At 41.6% G+C, this 20,564-nt stretch overlaps 1 protein-coding gene across 1 annotated transcript in view; it reads right to left on the bottom strand.

Annotated features, from left to right (window-relative positions):
• The window catches only part of SETD6 (SET domain containing 6, protein lysine methyltransferase), a 65,896-nt gene that overhangs the window by 30,987 nt on the left and 14,345 nt on the right, over positions 1 to 20,564 (bottom strand). The window contains exon 6 of the mRNA XM_033941970.1: positions 18,000 to 18,114. Coding sequence (XP_033797861.1) covers positions 18,000 to 18,114 — 115 coding nt within the window. The remainder of the gene's footprint in view (positions 1 to 17,999; positions 18,115 to 20,564) is intronic.

The following is a 20,564-nucleotide window of genomic DNA, read 5'->3' on the forward strand; positions in this document are numbered from 1 at the left end:
GCAAAGGGCGGGAAAGTCCTGGCTTCCTCAACGGATTTCTAGTCATAAAACTTATCCTCAATAAAATATCCATTCTTTAAACAGTACTAAGACTCCCAAACAGAACCTGAAGTTCAAACAACAGTAAAAAATACATATATACTCACAAGCTTGTTGTTAGGGCCGGTTGAAGCCAGTAAGAGCTGGTTGTGCAGCACTAAGAGGGCAGAATGTAGCTACTGTGGTCTCCCTTTTTTTTTTTTAAACAGAGAAGGGAAAGAAGAAAAATTTGAGACCCAGTCAGACCCTCTAGCAATGGAGGGAAAGTGAGGCAGGGACCTGGGGAGGCACTGTTCAGCCGGACATCCCTGTCTCACTGAAGAGAAACCTCAACAGGAGAAAATAATTTTCCAGTCACAGCCAGAATTCAGGAGCTAGTTGAATAGCGACCATCACCTGCTGGGAGATAGAGCATACTGAAGATACAGGAGGAGTGCCAGCCAATAGGACCACCTGTTAATCAGTTTCTCTATCTCCGCCTGCTGGTAGATGTGTGCTATCCCATTGGTCTCTGGATTCATCTACATAGGGATCCTTATGTTTATCCTACATATTTTTGAATTCTGTCACAGTTTTCATTCCTGCCACCTTCTCTTGGAAGGTATTCCTGGTATTCACTATCCTCTCTGTGAAAAAGCACTTCTCGATGATATTTTTAAGTCTACCACTAATCTAGATGGCACCTGTGGGTTCTTTTATATTTTCAGATGACAAATGTGCATAGACTACAAATTCACACATTCACCCAGGAAACAGGATACCTTTAATATGCCAGCAGCAAAATGATCAGCTCACCCAGCTTCTGGTTTCAGATGGACAATATTCATGGCAGTCTCTAATGAAAGATTAGGTTCTTACCTTTGCTAATCTTCTTTCTTGTAAATCCACACTCTATTCCTGGACCAGTGAGAATGTTCCCTCATGAGTGATCAGAGTTTGCAACTTGCTGCCTTTCCTGATCATCTGAACGATTGATCAGAGCCCCGTCAGAGTCCAAGGGGCATCAGGCAGTTCACTGGGTCATTGAGTTGCTTCAGCACCTGGGCTGGGTGATCAACTTCAGGAAGTGTCACCTTGAGCCGACGCAAGATCTGGAATACCTGGGGGTTCACTTTCACACGGCTGGAACCAGGTGTTCCTGCCCGTGATGCATCAGGAGAAACTCCGACAGGTTGTCAAGGACTTCCTGGTCACCCCGGTTCTGATGGCCTGGAAGTATTTCCAGGTTCTGGGGACCATGGTGGCAACAAACGATGTTGTCACTTGAGCCAGAGCCCATTTGTGCCCGCTGCAGGATGTTCTGATTTCACACTGGAGCCCGCAGCAGGAACTGTTACATGCTCCACTGCCCTGGACAGTGGCTGCGCTGATTCAAACAGGCACTTGAGAATGAAATCCACTCTATGGTCCTGAACATCCTCTTCAGGACCATTCCCTCCCCCCCCCCCTTCGAGGAGAGAAGTGCATTTGATAGCCTGTGTCACCGAGGAATCTACCTTCATGGAAGTGAAATGCTGGTTAAATGCGTCCGTCATAGAATAGAGCCAAGATATGGCCTTAGCACATTTTAAGGGGCCTTCAGACACCTCCCATATGTCCATGAGAATCCAAACTAGGTCAGGATGTTCAAGAAAGGTGGCAGATTGTGGCATCTGATCACTAATGAGGGAAGATTCCCACTAGTCTTGTACCTTTTACAGTTATACCCCTGCTCTGTCTAGCTCAAGTGGGACAGGGCCTGACCAGGATGGCCAATCAAATGTGCATACACCAACCTCAGAGCCTTCAGGGTAACATATGCAGTTTTCTGCACGTAGACAGAAAAAGGAATGTTTCTCTCCCTAAGTTACTAATTGAAAAGGAAGTCCGAATCATAAAAGTCCTTTGGTGAAGGAGTACGTCGGGATCGATGATGACGTCGAGACTAGTGTCGATCTGATGATGAAGACTATGTATGATGTGATTTATTTTTATGCTTAGAAGAGCGGGAAGGAATGCGGTGTTTACGCTTTGAAGCAGCTGAAGATGAACGATGCTGATCAGACATGGATTGTCAAGAAGATGATGAAGAACGCTGATGTCTTGAAGAGCTGGATCAACACCGTGAGGAAGAGCGTTGATAAGATATGCTGCTTTTATGCATGGAACATCAGCGTGATATCGGAGATCCAGTATCGGTACCGCAGGACCTGATGGCCTTATGCTCAGGCTGGGCCGGTACCGATGGAGCCAGTATTAGAGCAAGAAGCTTGAACATGTCACTAATCTGGAAAAGTGCTTCAAGCTTTTCATGATAGGAGGGCACTGGTATCGCTTGGCGTTCTGCCGGTACCATTGGTGCCTTGTCTGGCCTCGGCGAGGGTGACCGTGAAGAGGATGCACACCTTGATGCAGGAGAGGCCAGACGAAAAGGAGGTTGTCGCTTGGTCGGCATCAAGCGACTCGATGCAATAGTGACCTGCAAGACCTGTTGGGAAGCTGGTGGCTTTTTAGCTGGCTTACCCGAAGGAGCAATGTCCCCTGACGCCGATGTCAATGTTTTTGATGTTGAAGGTTGGATGTCATCTCGATATCCATATTTGTGCCAAACAACTTTTCTTGTTGAAGTTTTTGACGCCTGATTGAACGTTTTTGCAGGATAGAACACCGCGCACAGGATTCAACATGGTGTTTCGGGCCAAGGCACTGTAAACACCAACTATGTGGGTCCATGATAGAAATTTGCCATTGGCATCTGCAACACTTTTTAAAACCAGTTAACAGCCAAGACATTGATGGAAAAACCACCTCAGCCAAATTAAATTCAATGACTGAGGAAAAGGGGGAGGCCTCGATGGGCAAAGCCCACGAGGGAAGAATAGTGAGGAAAAAATAACCTCAACTATTAAAGGTTTTGGGGGGTTTTTATATACACAAATAAAACACATATGAAATATGAGTATAAAGAATACTCATAAAATATATGCGTGAGCGGGAAGGCAAGGCAAAAAAATTGAACAACGTTCATAAACTCAATTTCTTGGAGCCGCGTGCCTACATCAGGCGGGAAGGCACTCACGCACGCATGTGCGGTGCGGGCTATAGCAAACTTTCTAAAAATCTTAAAGTGGGAGAGGCGTGGCTTAACGCGAACACAAATGGACGTGTGATCGCGACGCTCCTCTTCATCTAGACAACGATTAATAAAAAAATTATCCCCTTCTTGCCGATTTCATCAAGAAATAATTACCGTCGATGCTGAACTTGTGGCAGATCGATATTACCCTCCTCCGCCGAAACTGAAGCAAAGCCTGAGAGAATAAGAGCCAAAAAATAAGAGCGCCGTTTTTTCTCTGTGTTGGAGCGATGCGGTATTGAGGGCTGAGCTTCTGACGAGGTGAATGATAGAAGTTAAAAAAAAAAAGAGCTTAAAGATCACGGTGAACTGGCATTGAACTAGCCAACGACAGAAAGGAAAGGAGAAAAGCTTCCCCCTTTGGACCGATTTCGGTGGAGGGCTAGTGCCTGTCAGTCTGAAACTATGGCAGTTTGATGTAGCCCTCCCCCGCCGGTTTTGAAGCGAAGTCCTGGGGGTAAGGAGCCGGTTTTTTTGTGTGTGCTGTGTGACATCAAGAATAACTGTGGAAAAGTGAAATCGGTGAAAATTGTGGCAATTGATGCTACCCTCCACCGCCGAAACTAGATAGGAACCCTGAGGGAAGGGATCCAAAAAAAAAAAAAAAGTCTGTTATTTCCTCAACGGCATAGCATCGAAGGAGGGCTATTGTATACTGTGGCGGACAGAAATCTTCCTGAGCCTAAAGATTGTGGAGAAGGTAAAATCTGTAAAAATATAAAAATAGGTTCAGGAACATGGCAAGCATCAGACAAAATAAAAATGAAGCTGGTATGTCAGCAAAAAGGCAGAAGCAGGATCAAATTACACCAAGTAAGATCCCACTTCCTGCTGAAGAACCTGATGTACTGAGTAAAGCAGAAGTTATGGAGGAACTGAGACAGATTAAACAAATGCTTAAAGAGACTGTGAGTAATATGGCTGAAATGAAGGAAGAAATACTAAATATCCACAGACAGATGGAAATAAATAATAAAAGAACAACTGACTTAGAAACTAAAATGGAGGTCTTAGAATGTGAAGGAAACAGATGCAAAAATGACAGTTTGGAACTGACTAAATTGAAAAATCAACTGGAAGATTATGAAAACCGAGGAAGAAGAAAGAATATTAAACTTTTTGGAATACAGGAAAATTTGGAAGGGAAAAATGCCATACAATTTCTAGAAAATTTAATTCCAAAAATACTGCAACTGGATTTAAAACAACCATTAGAAATAGAAAGGGCGCACAGGATCCCAGTAAAAAATATAGAAAATCAAGGCAGACCAAGACCATTAATATTCAAAATGCTTAGATACCAGCAAACAATAGAAATCTTAAATGCTGCCAAGAAAGACAAAAATTTAAATTACAAAGGATCCAAAATATGGTTTTTGCCGGATTTTGCTAATAAAAGAAAGAGATTCTTAGACTTGAGACCTCAATTAAAAGAAAAGGGATATAAATACGGATTGTATTACCCAGCAAAAATGAGGGTATCTTCTGGAGATAAATCTTTGTATTTTGAAGATCCAGAAAAGCTAAAAACCTTTCTTTCAAAATCAGAACCCATGTCATTTTAACATAATGGATGTTGAATTGATCATAAAATACCAAGACTGGTTTTGATGACATTGTGAAAAAAATATAAAACTATGAGACTTTGGAATACTGAAGAAAGAAAAATATGAAATAAAGAACAGGAAAGAAAATTAACTAAAGAAAAGACAATAAAAAATATAAAGAAGTAATAGACAAGAAAGACAGAATGAAAACTCAAGAGACTAAATTTAAAAGAGTAAAATATGGATGGCTGGAGTAAAGAATGATCAGAAAGAAATAAAAACTTGAATAAAAAACAAAAGCAGAAGAAAAAAAGAATGCACCAGATAACAATAAAAATTGGATAAAAGAAGAATGCAAAAAAGAAAAAGGATACTAAAAACTTTTAAAATAATATATGAAGATATGGATATTTGTTTTTAGATATTAAAGGTTGATAAGAATTGATGAAATAGAAGGTATAAGATATAGGAAAAATATCATTACTATATTAAATATATGTTTATGATAAAATTTTATGATATAAACTAAAATACTGGGGAAATATAAATTAAAAATTGATGAGTGAATAAAGATACATTAATGAAATGTTAGGAGTAAAATATGATTAATAATATCAAAGGTTAATATAGATAGATAGAAGGGGATATTAATTAAATATTGGTTGCCTAGAGGGGAGGGGGATGTTCGGGTTGCTGTACCAATGTGTGTCCTTAAGCAGTCATTATATTGGGTGGGAAAGGGAGGGAAAAAGATGGGATTTACTAGAATGATTAAGGAAAAGATTAATAAGGGATTGGATACTTCAGGGGTAAAAATGTGTGTCATAGAGAAAATTTTTTGGATTTTAAATATGAAGGAAGAAAGGAAAAAGATTATGATGATAAGTTTTAAAATATATAATGTCTTTTAAGATATATTCTATTAATGTCAATGGCGTGAATCATGTAATCAAAAGGAAAAAGGTATTAGCATTTTTAAAAAAGCAAAACGCGGATGTTTATTGTTTGCAGGAGACTCATCTGAATATAAAGGAATCAAAAAAACTAAAGGATGGGTGGGTAAAAGAATGTTTTTTTGCTCCAGCAGCAGGTAAAAAAGCAGGGGTAGCAATTCTTATAAATAAAAAATGTATGGCCAATTTTAAGGTAATAAATTCAGATCCACATGGAAGATGGATACACATTGATATAAGTATGGGAAATAATGCCCTGACGTTGTTTAATATATATGCCCCTAATTCGAATCAATCAGAATTTTTTAAAAAGTTACAGAGTATGTTGTTACCACTGGCTGCTTCTAATTTAGTGGTGGCTGGAGATTTTAATGCTGTAATGGATCCATTATTGGATAAAAAACCAGGTAAAAGCATAAAATCTTTAGGTTTAGATAATTTGGCTCAATCATGTGATTTGAAGGATATATGGCGTATTCTTCATTTTAATGATCAGGAATTTTCATTTTGTTCACAGGTTCATAAATCATTTTCAAGAATAGATTATATTTTTGTTTCAACAAATAAGGTGCAACAGGTGATTAAAGCTTCCATAGATCCTATTATTATTTCGGATCATGCGGGAGTATGGATTGAATTACAATTGGATCAATTGGAGAATGGTAGACCTCTTTGGAGATTTGATAATGCATTGCTTGTGGATGACAAATTTTTGGAAAATTTTAAAACACAAATTAATGATTTCTTTCAAATAAATTTAGTGGAGGATACATCTATTGAGAATGTATGGGATGCTTTTAAAGCAACTATGAGGGGTAATATTATATCATATTCAGCTTTTGTTAGGAAACAGATTAAAATGCAATATATAGAATTAGAAAAAGAAATTAAAATATTAGAAGCTAAATTGGTAAGTCAATGGGAACATGAGGTTTTGCAAGCTCTTTTGAAAGCAAAAGGTAAATATAATGAATTAAATTCAAAAATGATAAGAAGAGATTTGTTTTCCAAGCAAGCAATGTATTATGGAAATTCTAATAAGGCGGGAAGATTATTGGCAAATTATCTTAAAGCAAAAAAAAGAAGAACTAATATAAATGGGATAAAAGATGATAATGGTATAATAACAAATCAAACAAATATAATTTTAAAACAATTTCTAAAATTTTATAAGGACCTGTATTCTTCCGAGCCTTATTTGGAGAGACAAAAAGATGGTAAAAATTTTTTAGATTCTATTAATGGACCTAAGATTCCTGATCATATAAAACGGAGTTTAGATGAACCTATATCATTAAAAGAATTAGAAACAGCATTGAGATCTCTTAGAGTTGGATCCGCTCCAGGTGGTGATGGTTATACAGTAGAATTTTATAAAACATTTCAAAATGTCCTATCCCCATATTTACTAAATTTATATCAGACACAACTTATAAAAGGTGATATTAAAGGTACTATGGCTGAATCAATAATAATTGTTTTGCCTAAGCCAAATAAAGATCCTACTTTGGTTTCAAACTACAGGCCTATATCTTTAATAAATGTGGATAATAAACTTTTGGCGAAAATTTTGGCTTTGAGATTAACCAAAGCTCTCCCACATATTATAGACACGCATCAGACGGGTTTTGTTGCTAAAAGACATTCCTCTAATAACTCTAGATTATTGTTTCATATGTTAAATTTATCAAAAAAAATGGATGAACCGGCTTTTACAGTTTCCTTGGATGCAGAAAAAGCGTTTGATAGGGTAGAATGGAAATTTATGTATCAGGCTTTAGAATGGTTTGGTATAGGTTCTGGATTTATACAAATGGTAAAAACTTTGTATAGCTTCCCGATTGCAAGATTAAATATTAATAATATGATATCTGATGGTTTTCAATTGCAGAGGGGAGTTAGACAGGGTTGTCCTTTATCTCCTTTGTTATTTGATGTTGTATTAGAACCCTTATTGTTAGCAATACAGCAAGCAAGGGGGATACAGGGTATTCCATATTCAGATATGGAATATAAAATTTCGGCTTATGCTGATGATATTTTACTTTATTTGAGAAATCCAGAGTCTACCTTATCTTCTTTATTGGAATTAAGTTTGGCAAATTTTCAGGTTATAAAATTAATTGGAATAAATCTGAAATAATACCTTTAAATGTTCATTGTGTAAAAGGATTATTTGACGCTTTTCCGTTCATATGGAAAGAAGAAGGATTTAAATATCTTGGCATTCAAGTTAAAAATACAATTGAAGATACCGTAAAAGAGAATGAAAAATATATATTAAAAAAAGTTACGGAATTGTGCGAGCAATGGAACCCTTTACATATTTCTTGGTGGGGGAGAGTTCAAACTATTAAAATGATGATGTTGCCTGTAGTTTGTTATCAAATGAGTATGATACCTATTTATTTTCAAGGGTCCTTTTATAAAAAGCTTAATAGCATTTTAACAAAATTTCTTTGGCTTGGTAAAACACCTAGAATAGCTTTAGTAACTTTGCAAAAATCAATTAAGGAGGGAGGGGTAAATTTTCCAAATTTTTATAGGTACCATCAAGCCTATATTCTACGTCAGGGTATGTATTGGATCCTCCCAGAACTTATAGATAATGCACCAGATTGGTTGTATTTGGAATGGCGCCTTATGTTTCCCCTAAATTTAGTTCATCTTCCAAGTATTAACATACCTAGAAGATACAGAGAAAATAAAATATTAATGGATACTTGGAAAACATTGAGGTTTATTAGTAAATTAACACCTATCCCAATAAATAAGTCAACTAATCAGTCTCTATGGATAAACTCCAAGATCAAAATTGGCGGAGCTCAAATCCTTTGGAAGAACTGGATTATTGCAGGCATTAGATCTCTAGATGATGTTATTTCAGAAGGTAAACTGCTGGAATTTTCACAATTGCAACATAGATTTGGTATAAGTAAAACACAAAGTTTTAAATGGTTGCAATTGAAGCAGGCCATTCAGGTTGGGTTCCCTGAATGGAAAACATTGAATAATCAATATAGTTTAAAGTTCTTATGTTTTCAAGCAGACTTCCTAGGACATCAAGCCGCATTGTGGTATAAATTAATATCTGGATATTTGAATAAAAAACCAAAAAATGGTCTAAGAGATATTTGGAGCATTGAGATTAAGCATCAAATTAATGCATCTCAATGGCCACTAATTTGGTCTTGGAGAATAAGATGTACAGTGTCAGCATCTATGAGACAAACTTGGTTCTTTTTACTACATAGAGCTTTTTGGACCCCTACACGTTTGCAAAAATTAGATAGTTCTAAGTCCAATAAATGCTGGCACTGTAATCTGGAACCAGGGACGTTAGATCACTTACTGTATCATTGTCCCTACATTAAAAGTTTTTGGAATGCAATTTGGCCACAAATTAATAAACTGATGGAAAATCATATAGCAATATCATATGATACAGTGTTATTTGGAATGATGATGAGAAAAAAAAGTCAAATTTCACCAGAAAATAACAAGCTTTTATTAATCATGACAGGGGTTGCCATTCAGCATATAACCAACAATTGGAAAAATTATAATAACCTAAATTATACATTTTGGTGGAATACAATATGTCATATATTCAAAATGGAAAGAGCAATAGCAATACAAAGAGGGACATATACTAAATTTATAAAAATATGGGGGCCATTGACAAAATATTGCAATTAATAAATAGTTGGATTTTTCTTCTTCTTTTCAATATCTTCTTTGTGACACACATAGAGGGGGGTAGTGAAAATAATTTTTACATAATATGATATAATATAATATACAATATGTAATGTATGATTGAAAAGTAATAGAAGGGTGGAGGGAGGGAGAGGGGATAAAAATATATTTAGAATATGATGTATTAGATATAAAAGTGATATTGTGTATTCATCAATTGTATTTTAATATTTTGTACACTTTATGTAAAACTTGAAAATAAAAAATAATAACATAATAAAAATCTTAAAGTGGCAATGCACTTTTAAAGTGTCCATACCGGGGCTCCATGGATGATGTCACCCACATGTGAGAATATGCTGCCTGCTTGTCCTGGGATAAAAATCTTTATTTTTGTGCAGGATCATATTTGTACTTTCTGATGTCTCAGGGAGGCCCAATAAGCTAATGTTGTTCCTCTTCATTCTGTTTAGCATGTCTTTCAGTTTCTTTTGCATCAGGTCTAATTTGTTTAGATGCTGCTGAATCTCTGCTGCCTGCATATAATGTGCTGACATATACTCTTAAGAAATTCCATCCATGCATTTAACTGAGTGAGTTGAGCAAATATCGCTACAATTTCGGATTTAATTTCGATGGTAATTATAAGATTTTATTCCATAAGATCTTTTAGAGATTTTAGATCTTCTGTTACAGTGTCATGTTTTTATAACAGAAGCAAAGTCATTTGGGCCTTCTCCGGTGTAGGTGGCACTGGCTCATGTCTCAATCACTTAGTCGGTGAATGATTTAAGATTTAGTTTTATTTAATATACTGCCCTTCCTTAGGCAATAACAGGACGGTTCACAAATTACAATGAAAACATAAATTTAGAAAGGAATTACAAAATTGAATCTAAAAGGAAAGTAAAGGCGAAACAAAACAAAAAAAATACTATGCAGACTACACCACTAGTAGGCCCTTACATCCCCAGAGGAATCCAACTGAATAGAAAATGCTTTTTCTAAAAGATATGTCTTTAGTAGGGTTCTGAATTTCAAATATGTTGATTCAAAGTGAAACTGTGCTAGGAAGTGAATTTCAGAGGGATGGTGAAATGCGAAAAAAGACTCTCTCTACGCTCATAATGAACTGTATGAATGGGAGGAATATAAAAGCATTGATCATTCAGAAAGCATAAAGCTCTTAGTAGATGACAATGCAGAGAAGGAAGCATCGCTTTTACATAATTTGTTAGACAGGGTTTTAATTATACTCATATAATTTACAAACAATGGATTTCTCTGAATTTGTGCTCCTCACCCCCAAGCCTTGAAGGTGTGCAGCTAAGTCTTGGCGGCTGCCAGCACCAGAGAGTTAAACCCTGGTGGAATGAACTGGACTTTTTTCTTTTGTCAGAGGATTGACTCCATCAGGTTGTTTGACTTTGGTTTTATATACATATAATATATAAATATATATATTTATGTATATTCATGATTTTGTAATAAACTTAGGGTCCCTTTTACAAAGGCACAAAAGTGATGATGCAGTGGTAAATGCATTGAAGCCCATAGGAATTGAATTGGATTTGGTGCATTTACCGTGACAGCATTGCTACAGCAGCTTTGTAAAAAGGGCCCTTAATTGTTTGGCTTTGATCAGCCTGTAGTTTTCTCACTCCCAACTAGTGCTGCCCGATTTGAATCAAGTCACCCATTCACTTCGAGTGAATCAATTTGAATCGATTTAAAAACCAAAAAATTGTCCTCCCGATTTGGTGACTGACCCTCCCCCATCAAGCAGGAGCAGCAACGCTGCCTCTTTCTGGCTGGCCGCTGCCGCTCCTGCTTTAGAAGGCGAAGGTCAGTTGGGAAGTGCTGGTGTCCAGCTTCCCCCCTGGCCTCCAGCGCATCTATTTACCTAATTCCAGCAGCGGAGCAGCCTGCAGAGAGGATCGCCGATACTTTAGCGATCTTTGCAGGTTGCCATCGGCCTCCAGAGCTGTTTCCTCTGCCGCAATCCTGCCTCTGATGTCAGAGGAGGGGCGGGACCACAGAAGAGGGAAGGAGATTATTGCGGAATAGACAGTCCTAGGCTTCAAAAGCAAACTAGATGCATATCTCCTTGAGAGAGGCATATAAAGATATGGTTGGATATAAAATAAATGTGTATTCGGTACGTATTGTTGAATATAGTTATTAGCAGGGACTCATTCAAGCTGCATACAAAAGAAGCATTGACGTCACATAGAATATATAGAAAATCAAAACAATAATAATAACACGGAGAAAAATAAACCTCAATTGTGAGAGGTTGGGACTACACAAGTGCCCAGCCCTCAACACATCATCACGGGTTTATAAAAAAACTCCGTATACAAATATATAAATAGGATTTTCATTCATTCATAGTCACATTTTTCAAAAACTTTTTTTATATAAATGTAATCGCAACTATGAGTCTGTCATAAATTCGTGACCAGAACCCCAAACTTAACTACATTAGTAATGAAGGCTACAGCTCAGTTTCAATTGTGTAAGTATTTTCGGAGGCACAGAATGCAAAAAATCGCAATTAAGGAAGAAATACACTCATCTGAAAAGATGAAATTTCAAGAGAGGCTTTCAGCTCCTAATCCCGACAGAAAAGACTTTCTGTTTCGCCTAAACCGGCTACTTCAGGGGATATATGCCATCTTCAGGTGTCTCCTTCTTTCTTACAATCCGTTGGAAATAAAGCTGGCTCCTCTCAAAATGGAGTTAGGACTGTGAGACGCGCCCGGTTCGAATAAAAAACGAACCGGGCGTCATGACGTCATCACAAAACGTGATGCGTGATAGGCCAAACAACGGCACATAGACAAACACCACAATAGCTGTCATTAATACTGAGAAGAAAGACTGCTGGTTCAAAGAAATGGTTGCCATTCATAAGTTGTATTCAAACCCAATGGTTCCACAGTCTGTAACCTGTTGATCCATCGTTGTTCCTTCTGCCACAATGTTCTTCTAATATCTCCTCTTCTTTGAGTCAGGGGCAATTTTTCAATCACCCAACAGCTCAGGTTTTCAAATCTATGATTACACTGGATACAATGAGCTACTATAGGCGCTGTTAGTTTTCGAGTATTAAGACAACTTTTATGTTCAGTTATTCTGACGGTTAAAGTCCGTGATGTTTGACCTATATACTATAGGTCACATGGACATTGAATTGCATAGATTATATTTGTAGATTGACATGAAGATGTATGATGTAACATGTAATTCTTCCCGTCAGAAGGATTAACAAAATCAGAGACAACAGCCATAATATTACAATTTGAACAATGGCCACATGGTCTATGTCCTAGTGTAGTACCGTATTTTCGCGGATATAACGCGCACCATTGTAAAACGCGCACAGGGGTATAGCGCGCAGAAATCGCGATGATATGTACAAAAACTTTTCTATACCGCGCTCAGGCATATAACGCGCATGCTGCCCGACTCTCCTTTCGCCCGCCCTGACTTTCCGTGCGCTGTCCCGACTCTCCGTTCACCCCCCCTGACTTCCGTGCACTGTCCTCCCTTGAAGTCCTGTCCCCCCTTGAAGGTCTGTCCCCATCCTGAAAGCCTGATGCTCCCCCCCCGACGTCCGATACATCCCCCCCCCCGGCAGGACCACTCGCACCCTCACCCCGAAGGACCGCCGACTCCCCAACAATATCGGGCCAGGAGGGAGCCCAAACCCTCCTGGCCACGGCGATCCCCTAACCCCACCCCGCACTACATTACGGGCAGGAGGGATCCCAGGCCCTCCTGCCCTCGACGCAAACCCCCTCCCCCCAACGACCGCCCCCCCCCAAGAACCTCCGCCCGTCCCCCAGCCGACCCGCGACCCCCCTGGCCGACCCCCACGACACCCCCACCCGCCTTCCCCGTACCTTTGTGTAGTTGGGCCAGAAGGGAGCCCAAACCCTCCTGGCCACGGCGACCCCCTAACCCCACCCCGCACTACATTACGGGCAGGAGGGATCCCAGGCCCTCCTGCCCTCGACGCAAACCCCCCCCCCCCCCAGCCGACCCGCGACCCCCCTGGCCGACCCCCATGACCCCCCCCCACCCCCCTTCCCCGTACCTTTGGAAGTTGGCCGGGCAGACGGGATCCAAACCCGCCTGTCCGGCAGGCCGCCAACGAAGGAATGAGGCCGGATTGGCCCATCCGTCCTAAAGCTCCGCCTACTGGTGGGGCCTAAGGCGCGTGGGCCAATCAGAATAGGCCCTGGAGCCTTAGGTCCCACCTGGGGGCGCGGCCTGAGGCACATGGGCCCAACCCGACCATGTGTCTCAGGCCGCGCCCCCAGGTGGGACCTAAGGCTCCAGGGCCTATTCTGATTGGCCCACGCGTCTTAGGCCCCACCAGTAGGCGGAGCTTTAGGACGGATGGGCCAATCCGGCCTCATTCCTTCGTTGGCTGCCTGCCGGACAGGCGGGTTTGGCTCCCGTCTGTCCGGCCAACTTCCAAAGGTACGGGGAAGGGGGGTGGGGGGGTCGTGGGGGTCGGCCAGGGGGGTCGCGGGTCGGCTGGGGGGGAGGGGGGTTTGCGTCGAGGGCAGGAGGGCCTGGGATCCCTCCTGCCCGTAATGTAGTGCGGGGTGGGGTTAGGGGGTCGCCGTGGCCAGGAGGGTTTGGGCTCCCTTCTGGCCCAACTACACAAAGGTACGGGGAAGGCGGGTGGGGGTGTCGTGGGGGTCGGCCAGGGGGGGCGCGGGTCGGCTGGGGGACGGGCGGAGGTTCTTGGGGGGGGGGCGGTCGTTGGAGGGAGGGGGGTTTGCGTCGAGGGCAGGAGGGCCTGGGATCCCTCCTGCCCGTAATGTAGTGCGGGGTGGGGTTAGGGGATCGCCGTGGCCAGGAGGGTTTGGGCTCCCTCCTGGCCCGATATTGTTGGGGAGTCGGCGGTCCTTCGGGGTGAGGGTGCGAGTGGTCCTGCCGGGGGGGGGATGTATCGGACGTCGGGGAGTCGGCCGGGCAAGAGGGCTTGGGCTCCCTCTTGCTCCGATCGTGGATGCGGGTGCGGGTGGGAGCGCGTGCGAGCGGTCGTTCGGGGTGGGGGTGCGAGCGGTCCTGCTGGGGGGGTGAATCGGGCGTCGAGCGGGGTGGGAACTATGTTTAAAAACTTTTGTATACCGCGCTCAGGCATATAACGCGCGAGGGGTATGCGCGGTACGTAAAATCACGTATAACGCGCGCGTTATATCCGCGAAAATACGGTACTTAAGTCTTCATCTATAAATTTTTCTTTAGCGGTATGACAAAGCAGATCACTCAAATTTTTATTTCTTGATTGAGAAAAAATAAATCGTTTATTCTCAAAACAAGGCAAGGTTTTAAGTAGAGGAAGATGTCTCTTATATCTCCTAATAATTTGTGGTGACATCCGAGTTTGTTTAATAACACAAGGAATAATTGTTTCTTCCACTTGAGATTTTTTGTAATCCAACAATGTTTCTCTGGGGTTATATAAAGCCCGTTTTTTAGCTTTCCTAACTATAGTAGCTGGATAATCTCTTGATAGCAATCTTTGTTCCAATATTTTTGCTTCCTGTAGAAATCTTTATTTAATATTACAAATCCGTCTGTATCTAAGAAATTGTGCAAACAGAATACTAGTTTTTAAATGAGCCGGGTGCATACTGTCAAATTTTAATAACGTGTTTCTATCGGTTTTTTTATGATGAATAGAAGTCTCAAAACCATCATTTTTCTTCTGAATAGAAACATCTAAAAAACTAATGCTTTCGTTACTATGTGACATAGTGAATTTAATAAATTGATGACATTGATTTATTATTTCAGCAAATTCAAAAAGTTGTTGTAGAGTACCCGACCAGATGACAAAAATATCGTCTATAAAGCGCCATTTGGAAACATGTTGAAACTCAGGCAATGTATAGATAAAAGACTCTTCAAACCAGGACATATAAAGATTAGCTATTGTGGGTGCGAACGACGCAGGAGATCAGGGGGAACACGCAGGCATTCCAGGACGGGGGGAGACAGGCCTTCGGGGGGTGCAGTCCTTCAGGGGGGACAGGCCTTCAGGAGGGGTGGTGGTACAGGAGAGGGGTGCAGACCTTCAGGGGGACAGGCTTTCGGCGGAGGGAGGCCGGGAGGGAAGAGGGGGATCAATGAGACGTGCATATGCCAGACTTAGGGGGGGAAGAAATATTGGGTCTAAAAACAGAGGAATGGGAGAGAGATGGTGGACAATGGGATTTAAAGAGGGAAGGAACAGAAAGGGAGAAAAGTTGGACACAAAGGATGGTATGGAAGGGGGGATAAAGATTCTGGATAGGAGGGTAGTTGGGAAGAGAAAGGGAGAGATGGTGGACCCTGGGATGGTGGGGAAAAAGGGAGAGATGCTGGATGAAAGGGTAGTTGAAAAAAGGTGGATCTGGGGATGGAGATGGAGAAGTTGGACACAAGGGATGGTGTGGAAGGGGGGATAGAGATACTGGATAGGAGGGTAGTTGGGAAGAGAAAGGGAGAGATGGTGGACCCTGGGGTGGTGGGGAAAAAGGGAGAGATGCTGGATGAAAGGGTAGTTGAGAAAAGGTGGATCTGGGGATGGAGATGAAAAAAAGGAAAGATGCCAGACCTCCATGGGAGGAAAGGGAAATGGACGGGGAGGACGCAATGGGTTGGGAACTGGCTTGGAGGTAGGCTTGGAGGAGGTAGGAGGTGAACGGCACCCCCTCCGAAATGACGGAGGTGATCAGTGGAGTGCCACAGGGCCCAATCCTATTCAACATCTTTATAAGGGACTTGGCAGAAGGGCTTCGAGGTAAAATAACATTATTCGCCGATGACGCCAAACTAAGTAATGTAGTGGGCAAATGCACAACAGACAAAGATTCAATGCCCGACAACATGATGCACGACCTACTCCTACTGGAGCGATGGTCTAGGACATGGCAACTCAACTTCAATGCCAAAAAATGCAAAGTTATGCACCTGGGCAGCCAAAATCCATGCAAGTCTTATACCCTTAATGGCGAGATCCTAGCAAAAACGGTAGCAGAACGAGACTTGGGGGTAATCGTCAGTGAGGACATGAAGTCTGCCAATCAAGTGGAGCAGGCTTCGTCCAAGGCAAGACAAATCATGGGCTGCATACGAAGGGGTTTCGTCAGTTGTAAGGCGGAAATCATTATGCCATTGTATAGATCCATGGTGAGGCCCCACCTGGAATACTGTGTGCAATTCTGGAGGCCGCATTATCGCAAGGATGTGCTGAGACTGGAGTCGGTGCAGATAATGGCCACCCGGATGGTCTCGGGACTCAAGGATCTTCCATACGAAGAACGGCTTGACAAATTACAGCTATACTCGCTCAAGGAGCGCAGAGAGAGGGGAGACATGATCGAGACGTTCAAGTATCTTACGGGCCGCATCGAGGCGGAGGAAGATATCTTCTTTTTCAAGGGTCCCACGACAACAAGAGGGCATCCATGGAAAATCAGGGGTGGGAAACTACGAGGTGACACCAGGAAATTCTTTTTCACTGAAAGAGTGGTTGATCGCTGGAATAGTCTTCCACTACAGGTGATTGAGGCCAGCAGCATGCCTGATTTTAAGGTCAAATGGGATTGGCACATGGGATCTATTCACAGGGCAAAGGAAGGGGAGGGACATTAGGGTGGGCAGACTAGATGGGCCGTGGCCCTTATCTGCCATCTATTTCTATGTTTCTATGACTGAGATGGAAGATAGATGGTTAGCTCGGAGAAAGAAGAATGAAGGAGACCCTGGCAAGCAAGTTATTAGAAGATAACCAGAGCCTGGGACCAACAAGATTTGAATAATGACCAGACAACAAAAGGTAGAAAAAATAATTTTATTTTCTATTTTGTGATTACAATATGTCAGATTTGAAATGTGTATCCTGCTAGAGGTGGTGTTAGACCTCGAATGTGAGCTAGGTTTTAACAGAGAGAGGAAAAGTCTTTTTTGTTTATTTTGTTTACTCCACAGCGCCAGTGTGGGTAGGAGAGGACAAAGGGGGTGAAGAGACTATAAAATAATCCCACCAGGATGTTTGAAAAAAAAACACCCAATTGGGCAGGAAAATTGAATCAAATCTAATCAAAAAATTGATTCAATAGGCTGAATCGAATCGAAATTATTTTCCTGTATCAGGCAGCACTACTCCCAACCACCTTGTAGCTCTGAGGAGGAAAGGGAGCGTGGAATGCCAGGGAGTCATGAACACCAACTCATCCCTCACCTTAGTCAGCAGATTGCCTTGAACCTCTCCTGACCGTAAACCAATCATATAACAGTATCTTAGAGCACAGATGCTATTACAGAATTGGTGATCAGTGCATTGCATCAGCACACCAACTTGGAGATGTCCAATTGTGTTCTAGGCTGTTCTGGTGGGGGGATTTTTTTTTTTTTTTAGCTTATTTTTCTTTTTTTTGAGACTATTTGGCTAACCCCTTCCAACATTTTCCTTCTCCTTCATGCTCATTTCTCTACTTCCTCTCTTCTCAACCCGACAATAGTTTATGCACCTGAACACTAACCCTAGCGGTAATTCCTTTGCTCATGTCAGGTACTAAATTTAAGCTTCTCTGGCCTCAAAATTCAAAACATTCCTCCTTTACAGATGTTACTCACAGATGTGAACTCCAGCTGGGCATTGTGTTTGCTCACATGATTCAGCAAATCTGCCACAGGTACCATAACTGGTAAGCTAGGCTGCTCATCATCCTCCTCTGTTGACTCCTGAAAGCTGGAGAAAAGAGGAGAATGTAAGAGAACAAATAGGTTACTAAATTAATAATGTGGAGGGGCATTTTCGATAGGACATCTTAAGTTCAACTTTGGACATTTCCCACAAAATGTCCAAAATTGGACTTCCAGAAGGGTCCATTTTTGAAAATGTTAGACGTCCAATAAGATACTACCTGTTCTGATAGGGCCAAGATACTGAAAGGAGTACTCAACTCTCTTTCAACCTGTCTGCAGTTCTCTCATGTGTAGGATATCCTGTTGACTCCAAATTTTCAGGACAAGTTGATTCAGTCCTGGTTTTATTCCACTGACTTCAATGTTCTGGTGTCTCTAAATAATTTTAACGGTAGTGCAGGGTGACTCTCTGCAGGGAAAGCAGTTATTTACAATGTCCAATGTGACACGGACAAGAGGACATAGACTGAAGCTGAGGGGAGACAGGTCCAGGATGAATATCAGGAAGTTCTGTTTCACGCAGCGAGTGGTGGACACCTGGAATGCTCTCCCAGAGGAAGTAATTGCAAAATCCACCGTTCCAGGATTTAAGGGTAAACTAGATGCACATCTCCTTAAGAGTAGCATACAGTGATACGGGTAAGGGTAAATTAGATGCACATCTCCCTTGAGAAGCATACAGTGATATGGGGACTAAAACTATGCCAGGGTACACCTGGCAGGGCCTCCACATGTGCGGATCACCGGACTTGATGGACCCAGGGTCTGATCCGGAGATGGCAATTCTTATGTTCTTATGATTTATTCCATTATGCAAATTCATTATTATTTGATTGTTTTGTTGTTTTAATCTTAGTGGTAATTTGATTTGAACAGTCTGTGATTATGATTTACGAATATGAGGGCCGTTCAAAAAGTACCAACCCTTAATTTTTCTTGCGTAAACAAATAAAGCTAGTGAGGCATGGTTTGGTGCACATATATAGGCAACCCTAATGCACATGCTTGAATTTTTTCCCGCCTACAGATGCTGTCAGTCGACAGCAGACCGCCGATAATTAAGCGAGGAAGTGTAAGTGAGCACTGTCAGATTTTTGTTTTTGACAAAATGACAGAAAAAGTTGAACAACGCTACTGCATTAAATTTTGTGTAAAGCTTGGCGATTCCCAAGTGGAAACGATCTGCAAGATTCAACAGGCCTTCGGGGACGAAACAATGGGCACCACACAGATAAAGGAGTTGTACAACCGCTTCAGAGATGGTCGCACATCAGTGTAGAGTGAAGCACGTTCTGGTAGGCCCTCAACATCCAGAAATGAGATCGTCATTGACCAAGTGAGGATACTGGTGATGCAGGATCATCAAATCACGATCAGAGAAGTTGCAGACAAGGAGAACATCAGCGTTGGATCCATTCATTCCATTTTGACTGAGGATTTTGGGCTTCAGGAGAATTTCAGCAAAGTTTGTGCCAAAGCTGCTAACGATCAAGCAGAAGCAACTCCTTTTGGATATCACACAGGACATGCTGGAGACTGTGAACAGTGATCCCAACTTCCTCAGTAAGTCATCATTGGAGATGAGTCCTGGGTTTATGGGTATGACCCAGAAACCAAGTTGATGTCATCACAATGGAAACATTCAACATCCCAGAGGCCAAAAAAAAGCAAGGCAGGTCCACAGCAATGTCAAAGTCATACTGACCATCTTCTTTGACTCCAGTGGCATGGTTCATCACGAGTACGCACCACACGGCACAAACATACCAAGAGGTTCTGTGTCACCTTCGCAACACTGTGAGATGCAAACAACCAGACCTATGGTCAGCAGGCAATTGGCAGCTCCATCATGATAATGCGCCTGCCCATTCTTCACATTTGATATGGAGTTTCCTGGCCAAATACAACACACCTCTTATTCCTCAGGCTCCCTATTCTTGACATGGCTCCGTGTGATTTCTGCCTTTTCCCCAAGCTGAAAATGCCCCGAAAGGGACCAGATTTCAGTCAAGAAAAGACATGCAAAATGCGACGGGCCAGTTGCGAGCAATCTCAAAAGAGGCGTTCCAGCGCTGCTTCCTACAGTGGCAGAACTGTTGGAAGAAGTGTGTGGCAGCCTAAGGGAATTACTTTGAAGGAGATTAGTATAAGATTGTTATGAATAAAGGTCTGATACTTTTTGAACGGCCTTCGTATTTGTGACCTATTATTGATATTATATTATTTGGTATTTTAGAATAAAGTTTAAGCCCCTGAAACAGCCCTTGTAGGGTGAAACAGCATGTCGGGTATTATTTTGACCTACTATTAATAAAGAATTTTAAGATTTCATCTCTCTCTCTCTCTCATTGTGTCTGCCTCCACAATTTCCTTCCTTTGGGACCTAGCAGACCGTTTGCCTACCAGTTTTTTGGTAACTGTATACGAAAGCATAATAATGACATAACCTACATTTTAAAATCTTAAAAGTCTAAATTGAAACATTAAAATTCC

The sequence above is a fragment of the Geotrypetes seraphini genome, chromosome 4 (genome assembly GCF_902459505.1).
Source record: "Geotrypetes seraphini chromosome 4, aGeoSer1.1, whole genome shotgun sequence".
Lineage (NCBI taxonomy): Eukaryota > Metazoa > Chordata > Amphibia > Gymnophiona > Dermophiidae > Geotrypetes > Geotrypetes seraphini.